Source organism: Vanessa tameamea, chromosome 26 (genome assembly GCF_037043105.1).
Source record: "Vanessa tameamea isolate UH-Manoa-2023 chromosome 26, ilVanTame1 primary haplotype, whole genome shotgun sequence".
In the NCBI taxonomy this organism is placed as follows: domain Eukaryota; kingdom Metazoa; phylum Arthropoda; class Insecta; order Lepidoptera; family Nymphalidae; genus Vanessa; species Vanessa tameamea.
In genome coordinates this window covers 4,555,557-4,574,606 of record NC_087334.1, presented here as the reverse complement: position 1 = coordinate 4,574,606, position 19,050 = coordinate 4,555,557, and the positions used below count along the sequence as shown (strand labels likewise).

Here is a 19,050-nt window from a genome sequence, read left to right as displayed (position 1 = left end):
GCTGTTCTACGAAGCCTTCTGGCACCAAAATACAAGAACCTAATTTTTATAATACATATCTGTCAATAAATATATGATTCAGTCTACGTTGCTCATAGCTCTAGTAAATTGCTTTTACTTTAATATGACTAATATCTAAAGATTGTATTATAATATAAAATAATTATTTTAAATTCGTTATCATTTGTTTTACTCGTTTTACTTTTGACTTTATAATTCGAGTTCAATTTTCTCTATGACAGTACTAAACGATTTGTTTGATAATGCTTATCTTTCTATGCGTCATCAGTGTATTTATTTATTATCCGTGAACCAGTTAATGGGCAGCATTATTGATTGATTGTAATAATGGGTGGTATTGGTGGTAGGGCTTTGCATGCCCGCCTGGGTGGGTACCAGCCACTCATCAGATATTCTACCGCCAAACAGCAGTACTCAGTATTGTTGTGTTCCGGTTTGAAGGGTGAGGTCTTAGTTCCCAAGGTTGGTGGCACATTGGTGATGTAATGAATGGTCAATATTTCTTACAGCCCCATTGTCTATGGGCGGTGGTGACCACTTACCATCTGGTTGCCCATTTGCTCGTACGCCTACCGATAACATAAAAAAAAAAAACTTTTCATTTCATCTGATAATTGGGGATTTATCAATGAGGTCAATAACATTTATCAGTTTACGAATTTTGTTAACATAGTTATAGCACATCCTCTGTGAGCCCTTTCCATTCAACGGTAAGCATTTCATAGAATACAAAAAGTTTGGATAGTTTTTTTTAGTTTAATTTTTTAACAGACTTTATAGGTCTACGTTCAATATCGCAATTGTAGTGTTATTAGAATCACAGTAATCGTTTGCTTTAGCAGTATTATTGTACTTAAATATGTAGTTCTTTCATTTCATTTCATTTCCAGAATCGACGAAATTACGAGCTAAAGCATCATCGTAAAATAGCGGAATGTGCTCTATAACAATATTTTCGTGGCCGATATATTTTTTGAAAGGACAGCCTGAATAACTAACAGTTAGAATTAGATCGTCATTTGACATTTGCAAATAATTAACTCATTCCTATAAATTGGTGGTAAAGAGTGAAAATTCAGTTGCATGCTGATTCTTTACAGTAGTTCTATTTGATTTGTTTTAGGAAAATTGCTATTCAAAAGTGACTTATGATTCTTTTAAGATATATATTTAGACGAACTATCAATGCACCCGGTATAGTTCTGGTAAGTATATCATATAACGAAAGCGTAGCAAACGTTATGAAAAAAATCATTAATTATTATTTAATCTCTGATAGGAAAACATTTCAACTGGAAACAAAGTCAGTTACGAAATAGGTATTAACATAAATATCTTATGTACAAATATTTATACGATAAATATACAAACATTCTCGTACCTATCTCCGAAACATACTAATGATATCAATGTTGACACAATTATGCAAAAGTCTTAGTAATATTTACTTGGTATAATTTTACCGACTACTTTGTCGTTAGCAATTGAATTTTGAATATTATAACATTTTTTAATTTACTATTACCGATAAATGTTTAATTACTATACTATTAAAAACAAGAAGTAGGATAAATAAAAAAATTATAAACAACATGCAACTAATCTCTTATAATTAGGTATTCAGAACAACAATTTAGATATGAATACTATTTCTAATTTTACACTTGCTAAAACCAACGCAACCGTTTAAATAATTAGAACAATTATTACAAATTACGAAACTAGTATAATTTAATGATAAAATGAATATTACAAAATAAGCTATGTAACGACCACCGCTCCTTAGAAAATGCTGAACTTTCAGTAGGTGAATTCGTATTATTGCAAGTTCCATTCTGAGTTATTATTAAATGGTCTTTTTTTGCTTAGAGAGCTGAGATGGCCCAGTGGTTAGAACGCGTGCATCTTAACCGATGATTTCGGGTTCAATCCCAGGCAAGCACCACTGAATTTTCATATGCTTAATATGTGTTTATAATTCATCTCGTGCTCGGCGGTGAAGGAAAACATCGTGAGGAAACCTGCATGTATCTAATTTCAACGAAATTCTGCCACATGTGTATTCCACCAACTCCCATTGGAGCAGCGTGGTGGAATATGCTCCAAAACCTTCTCCTCAAAGGGAGAGGAGGCCTTAGCCCAACGGCGGAAAATTTACGGGCTGTTGATGGTCTTCTTTTCTTACTTTTTTATTTCTATAATTATTAAGTCGCGAACTACATGGATTTTGTGAATACCATTCAGAATAATCATCATTCATCTCTTTAACATAATGTAATACGTATACATATGTTGGTTGTTTTTAACTCTTTTAGTCTGGATTGTTAATACATCTCTATAAGATGTAACTTCCGAAGGTTCATCTGTGTTAATGTAAAATACTAATCAACCAATACTATTGTTCAAATAATCTTTTGCTTTTTGAAACAACTTCTGTTTTTATATACTGATAGTTAAATTGAAGATGCTTTTTTAGTAAGATTATTGTGGACACATTATGTCCCTAATCTTTTTTTCTTTTATAAAACAGAGGACACTTTTTATCCAGAGCCATGTGCCATGAGTCATGAGGTCCTTTGCCGTTCAAACAAATTAAATTTTATTTCAAAGTCAAACTGCTAAGGCGAAATTAAATCACGATTTTTAAGATATGATTAAGATAAGATATATACTTATATATAAGATTTTCTGGTTTTAGCGAAACGTTTTTATCACCTTTGATTAATCAGGCAACCCCGCGATTGTAGATTAATAGAAGTGATAGCACCATTTTAAACATTGGGGATGTATGGTGCTATTTTTTAGCTTAGTGGTAGATTTTTATTTTCCTAGTCCATTATCTTCCCCCTTATTTCTTTGCTTTGAATTTTGTGTGGCTTCAATATTTTCTTTCTTTTATCTTTTCTTTTGTATATTTATTTTTCTCTTTTTGTTTTGTATCTGGCTTAGCTTTTGTTATATTTTTCCGAGATATCGTTCCTTGTATCTTATAGAACCAAAAAAAACCAACAAGCTATGGGTATTACAGTACTTCTATGTAGTGTAATAGTACTACAATCGTTTTCGGAAATGTTACAAGATATTGGCAACGATAAATATCCCGAGGAATGAGGAAATGTTGCCCGACGTGAAAACCTCTGGCGTTTCATTGATGCAAGATATCATATCATCTGTTTATAGGAAAACTTTTAGCTTTGCGAGAGGGCTATTTTGACCTTACGTAACGACCAAGTCGCTGCAATAAACATTGAAATTCTGCTATTTGTTCTAGAGGATAATTTAGAGTATATCTATATCAATGAACAGGGTGTTTCCACTTGACATCAGGTGATTGCGGTGATGAGGCCAGTTTCCAGTGAGCACAGCCAACTTTATGTGGCTCTGTCGCGTTTTTTCAACTCCAGAAAACTATGTTTAATCCCTGACGGTACTATGTATAATAACGTGTACAGAGACGCGTTACTGTAACTGTTATGACGACCTCCGTGGTCGAGTAGTGTGTACACTGGTTTTCATGGGTACGCCACTCCGAGGTCCCGGGTTCGATTCCCGGCCGAGTCGATGTAGAAAAAGTACATTAGTTTTCTATGTTGTCTTGGGTCTGGGTATTTGTGGTACCGTCGTTACTTCTGATTTCCATAACACAAGTGCTTTAGCTACTTAAATTGGGATCAGAGTAATGTATGTGATGTTGTCCAATATTTATTATTTATATTTATTTATTATATGATAATGATTGTGATTGTATAGATAAAGCACTTCTTCCATCTTCTGTTTTCTATTTTATTATACATTACCTAGTTATATATTGTTAGTAAAAAGTCGTCAACGGTACGTTTTACTAAACAAATTTTAAAAAACAACAACTTATAAAAAAATAATTAATCATAATCGGTACGTCGTGGGAACTATGATGCCACGATAGATACAGAGATACACAAATATAACCCTATTTTTGAGCTGGGGCTTAAAGATAAAGAAAAGCTAAAAGCGAGACCGCTACCAAGCTTGGACTGACGCATCGGCATCTCGTGATATTAATACAGCACTTTTAGAAAGGAATATAATAATTCTGCTTCTAGGTCTTTCAAAAACGTGATTCCTAGGGCAAAGTTAGGTTAGGAGTATATTGGCAGAATTGGCGAGAGATTGATGTGTCTTCCTTCAGGAACACGTGCTTTCTGGTCTTTGCACGGTGAGTCGTTGACCTATATCGCGAAGGAGAAAGCTTATCTTTTAGACTCTCTCTTCGCGTCCAACTTGACTCTTGATGACCGAGGAAAGTCACCACCAACAATTTCGCGGTGTGATACACACGTGTGCAAAGGTTTGCACCTTAAAGGCCGACAATGCACCTGCAAGCCTACTGGTGTTGCGGGTGTTAATCGGCGGAGATAGTAATTTTCCATCAGATGAGCTCTCTGCTCGTATATAATATAAAATTAAAAAACGTCTCCCTTGTCTATCTGAACGCAATAAATTCAAAAACTTCCGTAAGGATGTTCTGACGGTTTTCACCAATGAATTTGTAGATGCATCATTTATTAGGGTTTTGTATAAACTGGCTGAAATATGATGATCATTGTTGAATGTGTTGGAAAATCAAAAATCACACCGACTTTTATTAATATACATACATACACAGGAGCTTTAATGGTGTGCGTAAAACCAATACAGAATATGATATGAACGTTTTATGTAGACCCTTATTCTTCCCGTGTGAAGCCGGGACGAGTACCTTGTAGTTATTAAAATTGAAATAGTGATTTGAATAAATAAATGTATATTTGTTGTAAACAAACAACCTAACCTACATAGGTTATCAAATAATTCGTAATAATTGGTACTTATATAGGTCATCAAATAATTGATATATCAGTGCCTTAAAGTTATGATAGAAGAAAATATTTTAAGTATAACTTATTATTTAGCATTACTGATAAATGTCTTATCAAGTAAGTATTCGAAAATTTAATTTCTGGCGAAAATCGAATACTCCAAAGCCAAATTGTGGTCAACCGGAACACAACAATACTAATTGCGACTTAGTGGTAGTCTGATGAGTGGGTACTATCAATTCTGCAGACGTGCTTGCATTTTTCACTTAACATGTGTATTAAACTTTTATTCATTAAATAAGAATTTTTATTTACCACGATATCAAATTACAATTTTTCGCAACTATTGCCACCATCCTCGGTAGTATAGTGGTAAGTATCCCCGCCTGTCACGCGGGAGACCGGGGTTCGATTCCCCGCCGGGGAGATTTTTACTAAACTCCATTTTTTTTTAATTAACTTGCGTCCACTTTTTCTTAAAAGCAATTTTGCATGAAACGAACAATTTTATTCATTAATGATTTAGTGCGAGCAGCGCCATCTACATGTACAGGTTCTAACTACGACAAAGATCAGAGACAAATATTTTAGGTCTTACACAATTCCCGGAAAACAATTTGAATAAAAAACGATATATTTAATTAATCGTAATTAAATTATTTTGTTGTTATCTGTAAGTGTTTATTGTTATTTGTTTTTAATTTGAAATTATTTATCATTATAATTTTGAAGTAAGTTATGTGCAGTGTATTACCAATAATATATTTTGTATTTAATGTATAAAATGAGTTATAAATATTAACAAAAAAGACAAAATAATGCAGTTAATGCCTTTTAGTTGTTAATATTTAATTGTGTATTTCGTAGGATTTCAAAAATTTATATTTAATCTGTTGCTTGTGGCGGTGCTGAGCAAAGTTGACTAGCTGTCAAAACAGTTTTTGTTTCACATTTTACGTTTCATTCGCGCTCGATGCGTCGGCTGCTGCGATGTGTAATGCTGCTGCGACCGTTGCTTGTCTATGGGAGTACTCGCTCGTATTGAATTAGTGGCGTTATATTTTATGATCAGTGAATTAAGAATAATTCATTCAATTCTATGTATGACAGTGAATAAAATAACTATTCGAAAATGGCATTGGAGGGTGTAAAAAGTGAAAAAAGTGAGGAAAACAACGGCAATGTACCAGACGGCAAGGCAAACGGGATCGACAACAAAAGTAAACAGGTAAGAATCGAGCTGGATTTTCTTAGTTTTCCATAGTTTTAGTCACATTTTAGTTTAACGAAATAAACGATAAATTAAACATACTCTATCTCATAATTCTTCAGTTATCTGGGTAGACGGTTGTTGAAATTATATTTTTCAAGTAGCGAAACAGAAACGGCATAATTTTGCGCAGCTCTAGTAGCTGTATTGCGGGTTGCGACCGGGACACTTCGGTATAGGTGTCACTAAGCATACGAATATGACCTATTTTTGATAATTTAAGCTTTCTTAATATAAAATGAAGTCAAATTTTGACTACTACAAATGTTACGCACACAATTTACGCTCATATAATTTTGCCGAAAGAGCTAGTTTAGTTTACATTGAAATTTCATTGTACGAGTTATATAATTTTTTAAATGAAACTCTTTTAATAAGACATAAAAGAAATTAGAGGCTTAATTAAGAGAAATTGTGATTCAATAGTACGCGTTATTTAGCAAATAAAATAAACGTTTCTAAAATAAAAAAAGTTGTATTAAGATAATTTAAAATCGTCGGCATCGATATCGAAGGCGATATACTTTAGTTTTAGCTTTAAAGATAGCATATAGTCATTCAATATACTAAAAACTGGTTATCGTCTGCGGCTTCACTCGCGTTTTAGGGGATGATCGTCAGTGTTAGGCTTAAAAAAGTAGCCTATGTCCTTCCTTGGAGTTCAAGCTTGCTTCATAGCAAATTTCATCAAATTATTTTCAGTAATTTTGCCCTGACAGACAGACGAAGCTATTTTCTCATTTTTAACATTAGTATGGATAAAATCATTTGTATTGAATAAGTAATGTGTTTGTTTCTGAATATATAGCAGGATATTGAGCCTATGGTATAAAACATTTTTAAATATGACAAATGTAATAATAAGGCCATAATGATTGACCTGGTCTAGTGGCCCGATTAAGACATTATTGTGTAACTTCATGACATGTCACATAATTAAGATCAAGCCTAGTCTCTTCTATAACCATTTCAATTGGTATCTTAATAATTTTGTCCTTTAAAATTATATTTAATTCAAAAAATTCTACATTAAAAACAGTTGTGAACTTTAAACTTACCATAAAATAATTTATTCATAAAGATCTGTAAGTTTTTTTTTAAATATTGGTTTTAAAAAAAAAAATGTTGATTGCTCGTTTAGAATTATGCTTGATACTCTTGAATATCTATAACAATAATCTTAAATTATGATATAGGTAATCTATAGACTATGAATTCAGTAAAGATGTAATATATTTAATTTAAATAATGGTTATCTAACAACATCTATGACATAACTTCTGTGTTGCCAGCATTGATCAATAATTATATAGCAATTATTTATAATTTATAAGCAGGGTGTGTAAGGTTTATTATTTCATTTATTTATCTTGAATAATTATATTGTTGTATAATTATATATTTTGTACATATGTTTAAATCATAGCTGCTTTTAATGTTTTTTCTTTTAAATAACCGTCACTAAAATGAGTGATCAAATTATAGATACTAATGTTTTAACTTTTTTATAGTTGGCAACAATGTTGCATTAATCTTTAATATGGCTATTTTAATATGACACAAATAAAATATATATTTTTTTATAAATCACTTATCTGTTTCAAATTAATAATTAAAAGGGTGTCGCCAAGTCACATTATCATAATTAAAATTTAAGCATTCAAAGGTTGACAATTCAATATGAAATAAATTATTATACATGAAAGTACATGATTATCTTAGCAAAGATTTTGCGTTCAAACACAGGCACCGATTTGTCATATACTATATTTGGGTTTCTGATTAATCTGCACAGCAGTGAAGAGAAACATAGTGAAGTGTGTCTGTGTGGAGTGGTGTTGTGGAATAAGCTCCAAAAATCATTGGGAGAGGAGGCCTTAGCTTAGTAGTTGGTTATTTAATCCCTGCTTACCTTTACTATTATATGATAGTAATATTTATGTTGTATGAATACAATGTGACTGCATGCTGCCTATTCAAAATTCTCAATTTTGGCATCTTACCAATTTTCATGCAGCAGTCTGCATCATAGATTAGATTGGACTTTATTTATGTAAAGATATTATAACAATATATTTACATGAAGAAACTGATTACTTGGTTTTATTTTTAAATGCATAATACTCTTTTCTTAAGAATGTGGTTTAGTTTGATTACATATTATATATGTATATAAAAAAACTATGCAATTATACAATTGTAGGGATATTGATTTGCTGCTCTGTTGGGGTTAAATAAAACTGTTTATGTATATAAAATTATAAACACATATACTGTGTTTATATTTAATGCAATATTTATTTCTTTCAGTATTCAAAATCAAGTAATGAGATAAATATATGGAATATATACATAATAACGTATATAATAAATACTAAACGAATTAAAGCAATTATATTTCGTTGTAAAAATAATTATATGGAATATATAGTAATGTCGTCTCTTTATTTTACGTTCGTTGCGCACGAGTGTTTAAAAAAAAAAAGACAACTAATATGTAATACAATCTTAATATTATAAACGCGAAAGTGATGTGTGTTTTCTGTGATACTTTTACCGGTAAACCATTGAACCGATTTTGATGAAATTTTGTATAAAACTAACTTAAAGAAATATAATGCACTCAAGAGGCTAAAGTTTAATTTAAATGATGTATAATTTCTTTAAATTTAAGGTTTTAAATGTGAAAATAGGTATGTTGTCTATTCCAGCCGTAACAGGAGAAGACTCAAATAAACAACATCTGCCAGCAAATTGACGCGATATAAGTGGCCGAGAGCTTTATTAATACTACTAATTATAAATTTTTAGTCGTGTAAAATATACCTGAGTTATTAGCAAATCGCATGAAATAAGTAAATTTAAGGTTTATCTTTATTCCTATATCGATTAGAATAGGCTATATGCACACACGTGGGCAAATATAGCCTATTCTATATAATATAATATTTCATATGTAAAATTCCAAAATAAATCAAATCCATGAATAATGGTAATAAACGTCTTATTAAACTGAAACTATAATTGGTTCTTAGTTCTGTTATTGTATTTCTATCAGAATAAAAATCAAAGTTAATCTTACTGCGCTTTTATCACCGCTTCCGTTCTCAGGCTGGTATATTATTTGGGGTAAACAAACATCTGCTGGATTACGTAAAAGTAGGGCTACCATTTGTAAAGGCTCTGAAGCGGGATAAAAATATTTATAGCCCATCATTTGTATTTTAATAAATTAAAGCTGATTGAATCGCGAATGCTATATTCTGGCTATAAAATAGACCACTACAGTGCTTTACGTTCAAAGTGCGCTAAAATAATAATATTTAATTTAGTATATATGATACTTATTATGGGTGGTTTCGTTGGTTTGGTTGGTACTTGACTCCAATCGCTAATCTGTCCAGTCAGAATTGACAAAAAGCATCAAGATATGATGTGCTCATTCCAAGTTATAATTAATTTCGTGGAGGAAACCTGCATGACTCGAATATGAGGAAGGGAGTAGAAGAAGAAAAAGTAAGAAATGGTATTGTCCAGTAATGTCCAGATTCAAAACTGATCCGGTAAAAAGGATGTTCATGGCGCTCCTACAGCGTACAAAAGATTCTCTCTAGTCCAGTAATAACACGCCCATAAACTCGTAACGCATAACACGCTGCGAGGTTTAGCATGATTTTTTAAACATTTTCGTCAATATCGTAAAATGTTTTCTTTGCCATAGTTTTCAATCGGAAAAATACAACAATAATTTCTGAATCGAATTAAATAATTGCTCTTTATAAATATTTAGTACAGAACTATAATACTATATAATTATATTATATCCTAAAGCCTCCGAAACGCTCCGCATCTTAGGGTAGTCTTTTCTGTTGGGCCTTACAAAAGAAAATGTCTTATTATTTATAAGAAGAGATGGATTGATAGCTATCAATAAACCCACATCGAAACAGCAGTGTGAATAAGCTAAAAACCTTTACCTTAAAAGGCGAGGAGTCATTGGGCTATTAGTAGGCCTTTACAGGGTGTTACGTTGATTTTATTGATTAAGATCAGGATGTGTTAACAATTTAAAATGGGCAATAGTATGGACAGACAAACCCAATGGTCGTAACTCAAAGACATTGGCGCTCCTAATTAAATATTAACAGAATAATTTCTTAAATCGCCAATACGACCAACCTTCGGTGCTAAGATGTTATGCCTTCAAACCGCAACGCAACAATACGAAGAATTGCTGTTTGGTGGTAGAGTATATGATGAGTGGCTGTTACCTACTCAATTGCTTTTTTAAAATCTCGAAATGTCGCGAAATTACGTCTTACGAGAAAGTTATCGTAATTATTGTTTTAATAATCAATATATATTTTTCTAACACAAGTACTAGTCCTCGCTAGTAACTTACTTGGTTCCTAACCTGTTGTAGATTAAGTATTGTTTGTAACAATAAACATTTTATTTTATAACATCCCCATGACATGTGTCGAAAATTGTGTTAATTTAAATATCGATATATTTTTGTTTCCTTTTTTTTTTTATAAATCCCCTAATAGCTAATACGACTATTACTGCTGCTACTACAAATGTCAATTTTTACATAATACATTCCTATCCCAAAAGAAATCAAGGATCCATAAAATTCATACCATATTTTATTAAAAATGAATTGTCCTTATATAATTGAATATTAAACACCACTTAATCTTATAAATAAAAACTTATAAAAAAAATATTCTCTTAATGAGAATCGTTTTACCCAGTTGTGATAATTATATTAAAGTTGAAACTAAAGTATAAAATTATCTTCTATAAAATTCAATTTTATCATCAGGATTGTTTGTGATATACGTATATCTGTCCTAAGCAAGGCGAGTGAGTGGTGACCTCTCATGCCTTAAACGTATAACACTGTCTGACAAGACGTAAATCTCGCCCAAAATAATAGAAGCCTTGTAAAACTAGTTCATATGAACTAGTTTTACATTTTATAAATAGACGTAAATTAAATTTGTACTCGTAACATATTGTTTAATAAAAATATAAACGAAAGTATCCTAATTTTCATTCCACTATATTCACATCAGAAAACAAACATTGACTTCTTCATTTATTAGAGATCAGGCATTCGAGTGTTATTGAGTTACAAACATCATATAAATAGCTTGTACTAAATATCATACAAACATGTTACCCTTTGTTCCATGTGGGTAACATTTTTTTGCGTATACGGTTCCTTACCCAATATACGCAAAAAATTGTTTAATGCAATGATTAAACTCTGGTTTAAAGTATTTAAACATACAACAAAGTCTGAAGAGTTTAAATTCACTGCTGGTCCTAAGCAAAGAGAATATCCTTCAAAACAATTTGTCATCGTAGATTTCCATATTAGTATTGTTAAGTAAAACATTATAGAATACATGAGCATGCCAGGTTGTACAATATGACTTGATATAATAAGAATTAGCCTATTGATCAACTCTTCCACCCTAAGAGTGTGTTAATGCAATTGATACTACACACATTGCGTATGGCTTCAGTCAGTGGCCTTTTTTTAATTCGATAAAAGTCTAATGAATGTCTAATTTTTGAATTCCCTGTTGCTTAAGCCGAGGTGGAGAGGATAATAATTTGTCGTAAATGAAAGTAATATATTTTTTTCTTTAAGTTTTTTTATATTTGTAAACATATGTCTATATATCGACCATCTGTTTTGATCATAACCGTAGTTTGATTGTGTGTACTCGTATTATAGGTTTAATTTTTATGATAATCTGTATTGACATTCCTTTTCTTTTTTTCTGTAAGTGAAAATTTATCATTAATTGTTTTGATAATATTATATATACAATGTACCATTGATTAGTTCTGATCTACTTATGCAAATGTAGTAAGAAGAGACGAAATTAATCAATAAAAAAAAATCAACTCAGATTTATTTGAGGACATGCTTAGATTTTATAAAATAAAAATATGACGCGTAGGGAACTTTATATTAACGCAACATAAGCGAATATCCGGTAGTGGGAATTACAATCTGAGTGGACAAAGATCTCACAATTTTGATGTTGGAAACTACCTGACGAGTTCAAAGTATTATCAGAATCGGTTGACGTGGTATAGAATTAATCGCACATACATATGTCGGGGGGATTTATGAGGTTAAATGATTTTCTATTGGATCTCATTATCAAATTTTAACGAACTGAATATAAGCACCAATGAGGTATCTTGTAACGAAATAACTACTGCAAATGGATCACGCGTCGTTGTAAAAACTACCGTTGAACATTAAAAAAACAAAGCATAACTTTTTCCTTAAGGAAATAAACGGAAGAGAACATCAGAAAGCACCATTTTTTTCCTTAAATGGAAGAGAAATTAGTATGTATGTTGTTCAATATGCAGTTTAGAAATTCTGTGTACCTTATCTTGTTATCTTTCTCTCTTGTAATTTATCTGTTTGTTTGTCTGTCGATGTTCTTGTTTGATAAATGTTGCAAACTGAACTGAATTGTCACAATTATTTCACAATCTATAACATTGGTACTTAGTCGTGTTTTTCTGTTTTTGAAACGTCTTTCACGTCTGATTACGAACTATTTTAGTTAAGGACATATTTACATAATTATCGTAGCGATCATATCTCAGCGACGTTGTAACGATTTGATGTTGTTAATAGAAGAATAGAGGAATATTTGTATCGGGAAAGACAAAAAAACATTGAGAGTAAAAAAACCTAAACAGTTCTGTTCTGTCTGTAAAAAAGCGTAATACATTATTTTTAATTCGAATGCTATCCCAGTTCGAATTATGTACTCGGGATGAATGTTAGGTTTAGTTTTATAATGTTTAACTATTATTATAATATCATTTATAAATATCGAATATCGTTCACAATGATAACTATCGACGCAATGAAATATCTGTCTCTTCATATCACTGCAATACTTAAATGAAAATTGTTGTGAATTTATCTGGGTTAAAATATAGACCAATAATAATTATACAATAATTTTGAAATATTATTTAAAAAAAAAAATCTATGATCATATGGATACATTTGCGCGCTTAGCTCTTTATAAGAAACCTTTTATTTCATTGCAGTATGATGTCAGATTACCGATACATAGTGTTGGTCACCTTGGTGTAACATTGGAGCTTTGAGCTTAATGTTTGCTCGTAAGCCTTGCGGGGCTTCGGTCGTAATACCTTCTGTCGTTTTACTGGAAGGAATCCTGTCAATGGATACGACATGGAAACTAATTAATTGGAATAAATAGAAATGTGTGACGTAAGGATGTTTTAGATATTGATTGTCAAAGTTGGACAACCAATTTTTGGAGTTCATTTAACTATGCTGTTTTATTGCGATTTGTTGCATACGATTGGAATGTATACGTAAGAATCAAATCAAAATATACTTTATTCAAGTAGGCATTTGCATCGTCATTTAACAAACTATATTAAGTGAAGCTACAACCTGATCGGAATGTAGATTCTACCGAGAAGAACTGGCAGGAAAGTCAGTAGTTAATCTTTTTCAACATCTAAAAATAAAGTAATGTTAGTTAAATAAGATCATGTATGTATGTTATATATCCTGTCTGGAAGTCTACAAGCATTAACACCACGCTTTCTTATCATATATGGTCTCTCATGCAGGATTCTTTACTAGAGACCCATCAGATATATTATACTAGAGTGATGAAATATTTTATATCGTGTATGTTTCATATAGGCACTGTCTATTTAACACAGACTTAAATATCTAAATGAAACCCTTTGTTATCTTCTTTCTGCCTGAATCCACCCTCTAATTACCCTCACCCTTATAAAGTATTAAAGTGACGTTTTAGAAGAGTCTCTACTTCAAACCGTTTGCTTCTGTTGCGTGCCTTAAATTATTTAGTGCTATTCTGTATGAACTCACTTCGCAACTCACTCGTTAAACGTTGAAACCCTTACGGTGATACGCTTTTTTGAGAATATCTTCTTGGGTATAAACGTCATTGTAAAAGAATATTTTACTAAACACGATTTTGATGACCAGGGAAGTATAAATATTTTAGCGTCTAATTATATTTGACGTAAAAATAAAAGTTATTTCGTCGTTGCGCCTGCAAAAGTCGCTTTGTGTTTTTTCTTATTTTTAGATTGTTATGCCGTTTTAATCGTTATTTCAATACGCATTGACGTACTGTAAAAACAGTTTTGTGATTATAAATAATTAAAAATTTAGCTATGTGACGTTCATACATCGAAAGCTACATAAATTGAAATAACAATTAAAAGGGCATACATATCTAAAAATAAGAAAAAAACACATAGCGACTTTTGCAGGCGCAACGACGATTTGTGACAATTGTTATTTCAGACGAATCGTGAAGCTACGTATACATATATTATAAATGATATTTAATTATAATTATAAAAATTAAATTACAAAGAAATACAAAGTATCATCGTTGTAGAAGTCGGTGTGATTCTTAAACGCACGCGCTTAAAAATACAATAAGAATATTTTTTAATTAATAACATAATTTTATATAAAAATGTTGACAATGTTGAGAATACCGCTATGCCAAACCTTGCGATATACTAGGTATAACCATTTTGTGTGTCAGTTGAAACTATGAAGATTCAATCAATTTAACATACACCATCAACAACCAACAAGTGGATTTACGATCACATCTATACTAATAAAATAAATGTGAAAGTAACTCTATCTGTCTGTCTGTATGTTACGCTTTAATGGCTAAACCAGTGAACCGAATTTGATGAAATTTTGTATGAAGCAAGCTTGAACCCTAAGAAAGGACAAATGCCACATTTTATATCTAAAAAATACAACCCGGTGAATCTGCGGACGAAAGCTAGTATCCTATGAAAAACGGTAAACAATGGTATCATATAAATAAGTATATTAAAATAGCGGTGTAACTACTTTTGCCAGACATATAATTTAAACCCATGTACACAACGCAGTAAGATTTGTATTGTTCATATGTTTACGAGGATAAAACTGCGCTCTCCCTCAACGCTGACGTCATTTATGAGGGTCTCTCAGAGTTACATATACTTGTAGGTCACAATACAATGCAACGCTTTTACGAGCTTTGTAGCTTACGTGCAAATATTAGCAATGTGCTCTGGCTAGCGTAGATATGATTTATTTCGATCTAAAATTTAAAAATTTGTTTCTTTATTGTGGATATTTCTTTTACAGACTGTGTGTTGTGCTACTAAAAATTCTCTGGGCTTATTATTATATACATAAATTATTTATTTTATAAACTTATATACAATATATATTTCGTTGTGCTATTTGCAACAATATATACATATAAAAGCCATGCATACTGAAACCGCATCCGCTATCACGTAAACTAATTAGTTGGTTCATCCTCCAGCTAAAACAACCCCTAACTATATTACAATAGCTAAATCTTACAGTGAATTTAGATAGGATGTTGATTTATTCATATATACATATATATTTAAAACTATAGTTATCAGAGTAAAGTGGTTTTAGAGCTTTATTTTGTATACACGATGTAACTCCAAAATTGATGGTAAAAATATATGAGTTCCTTGTACATGTGGCACATACGAGTGATGATTTAACAATACTCTGACCATAATAAAGTGAAACAAGATTATCCTTAAAATAAATTTATAAAAACATACCTACAATTTTAATAATCTGTTTCATAAATGTATAAAAGTAATTTAATTCGCAAATATCCTTACGTAAGAATTCTCATGTTTTACAATTCTTGTTGAAAATAAACTAGACTAAAATAATTTAATAGCTCTGTTATCCTGGAGTACTGTTACAATTCCGTAAAAACAACATTTAGACACCAAATATATTTTAAGAGTTAGTATTACCTCTTACCAGCGGTCATTTAATTTCAATTTTTTTCGTAGAAGATACAAAATTGTATCAAGTTTTATATTATACTCTATTCCAACCATAAGAGGAAAAATGTCAAATAAACAACATTTGACAGCAAATTGACGCGATATCAGTGGTTGAGCTTGATTAATCTATGATATTTACTATGGATTTACGAGCTAAGAAATAGCATTTTGAACGTCAACGAAACTGTTATCGTAATTTTGGAAGTAAAATTAAAGTGGAAATAAGTAGTTAAGTGTAATAGTGTTGTATTACAAATAAAGATATATTAATCATAAACGCTTAGTAGTGCACAATATAGCTGAGTTATTAGCAAATCGTATTAAATACGTAAATCTAAGGTTTGTTTATCTTTTTTCTTACTTCCATTTGAATAGAGTATATTCTAGTTGTCGCTCGCGGCTTCTTTCGCGTTTTAGAGGTTAGGCGTCAGCTGTTAGACATAAAAAAGTAGTAGCCTATGTCCTATCTGGCAGTTCAAGCTTTCTCCATACCAAATTTCAGCGAATTCGGTTCAGTGGTTTAGCCGTGAAAGAGCAAAATACAGACAGACGGAGCTACTTTCGCTTTTATAATATTAGTATATATTATAATTATATTTTGCAAATCTAGCGCCATAAAGTCAGTTCCGCACAGTCTCTTCGTTTAGAGGGCTATTCAACACCCTCTCCCAAGAGTCTGACGTCACTTAGTGGAAAGCTTTGAAAACCACACGTACCCTGACACAACAAGTTTCCCACTCGCAACCTTGGAAGATATTTATTGAAGCACATTTAAATACATTGATAGTATTCTCTTATTAAAAAATAGAATTTCGTAGAATTTACTTTAAGGCTATATTGTTTCGTCATCTTGTTGTAAAAAACGAGCGCTGAATTGTTATTCTCTTTTTCAAATCTAAAAAAGCAATTAAAATAAACTGTAGGTGTTTTATATAAAACTGTCGTCATTTTTCATCTCAACTTGTTAAAAATTGTTATTACAAGTGATTCATCTCTCTTTCGAGTGATCATCGTTGAAGTACCATTGTTGTTTATCCTGACCGACTCTAGAAATGCTCTGGTATAACTGGTCGTAACGATTTTTCCAATGAATAAGTCACAAGGTGTAACAGCCACGCCTTATAATGGTACTCAGTGTAATTCGGTCACGGCACACACAACCATGACCTTGACTGAAACATAATACGCAAATTATTGAAGGAAATGACCCGTTCGTAAATATAACATACCCACCGGGCCCCTACGATTAGTTAGTGGGGTTATAAATAAAACATTTGCCATCCCAGACAGTACATTTATGTTTAAATGCATCAAGTTTCGAGTAAAATGTAAACGTACAAGCAATAACACGCCAAAAAATGAAGACAGTAGAATAGAGCACAGAGGCTCTTTGTAAACAGCATTTCAATGTAGGATATTTAATATAATGTTTAAAAGAAGAAATATATTTAAATTCTACTAATTTGAAGATATTTGATGAATATACCACATTTTATTTAAATATAGTCAAATCGTATTCGCTAATGCAATATCGGATTTAAAAAACACCATGGACTTTTAATGCATTCGTGGTCAAATTGTTGGGATGAGATTATTGAAAATATTTGCCTAAAAATCGAAAAATTTTTTTACAAAATGTGCAAGCAATTTTAAAAGTTGATTAATTTTGGGTGCATTTCAAGAAATATGTCATCGACTTTGTCGCTGCTATTTACTTAGCGTAAAAGGTTAGCGCATACTGTGTCCCGTTTTAAATGATCCTATGTCTGAACAAGGAAGGTTCATAGCGGTAGTGGATTTTATAATTCCGCTTTGCTACGCTGAATCCCCTGTTGCATTGAGACTTAATGCAATCTGCATGGCACAGGCGATGCAAATTGATCTAATAACCTCCAGAGGGTTTAAACGCTGTCTGCATTCGCCACGTACATCGACATTTGACTCTTTGAATCAATACATTCCCATACACGTTGCCTCAAACGTTTTGAATTGAAATTGGTATTTTACGTTTGTTCAGTTGTACAGTTGTGTGTTACAGTTGTGTTGTAGGACTACAACATGACATCTATTCAAGACATCTCATGTGGATAGGCTGTTTGAATACCATCCACGTCAGATGAGGAATTGAGAATCTCTCTAAGATCAATAGCATAACAAATAAAACTGGCTTGAAACAATACAAAATTAACAAAAATAAATAAATACAGAAGTTCATTAATAAATACGTTAATACATTTTGCTCATACAAAAGTATCAACAAAAGCTAATCTATTAGTCGTATTGAAATATTCAACCGACACACGGATCATTTGCTTGAATGAATCTATCTTTTCAATTGATCCATCGGAGTCGGAACGAGATAGTAACCGCAAACTAATCAATAAAGCGACCATTGTTGTTGTGACGATTATGCAAACGCATGGACAATCTTTCTGGTTAACCACTTATTGTAATAATGTGATGTCTTACTTGTGATTTGTAAAGAGATAAATTCTAACAATTTTTTAAATGTAAAAGTCACTTGGTTACGTTCTCATTTCTTAATTTCTCATCATGAAATTTTGCATAAACGTTCTCAGACGTTCCGAATAGGATCCCTAACAACTAACTAAGCTGCGAGTGGAAACTAGTATATTAGTAAATTATTTTAAAACAGCACACTTTGGAGTTCCTTTATTGTTTGAGGGTTTTCAAGCAAAACGGATTTCCAAATGCATAATTTTACTTTGTTTTTGTATAATTATATATTAACTGTATATGGCTGAGAACATAGCGAGGTATATATGTTGTGGAAGAATGTATATTAAAGAAATGAACACGCAAAGGCTCAGGAGACTGGTGGGTGCATTATTCTATTTTGCGTTAGTTGCACTATATATTTTTATTCAACTAAGGATTGACTGGCAGAGAATGTGCGGTTGTTTGTCTATCTTTGTATCATTTGTACAAATCTTCTAAACTAATATTATAAATGCGAAAGTAATTCTGTATCTC

General features: G+C 31.6%; 1 protein-coding gene and 1 non-coding gene across 4 annotated transcripts in view; both read left to right on the top strand.

The window, feature by feature from the left end:
• Positions 1 to 5,214: 5,214 nt before the first annotated feature.
• On the top strand, positions 5,215 to 5,286 carry Trnad-guc (transfer RNA aspartic acid (anticodon GUC)). The gene has a single exon. It is a non-coding gene; the product is annotated as a tRNA-Asp (tRNA).
• A 526-nt stretch (positions 5,287 to 5,812) lies between these two features.
• LOC113393182 (ankyrin-3-like) overlaps positions 5,813 to 19,050 on the top strand; it is a 139,244-nt gene continuing 126,006 nt past the window's right edge. For all 3 annotated transcript variants that reach the window (XM_026629958.2, XM_026629949.2, XM_026629932.2), the window contains exon 1: positions 5,813 to 6,087. In XM_026629958.2, coding sequence (XP_026485743.2) covers positions 5,992 to 6,087 — 96 coding nt within the window. In that variant the 5' untranslated portion in view covers positions 5,813 to 5,991. The remainder of the gene's footprint in view (positions 6,088 to 19,050) is intronic.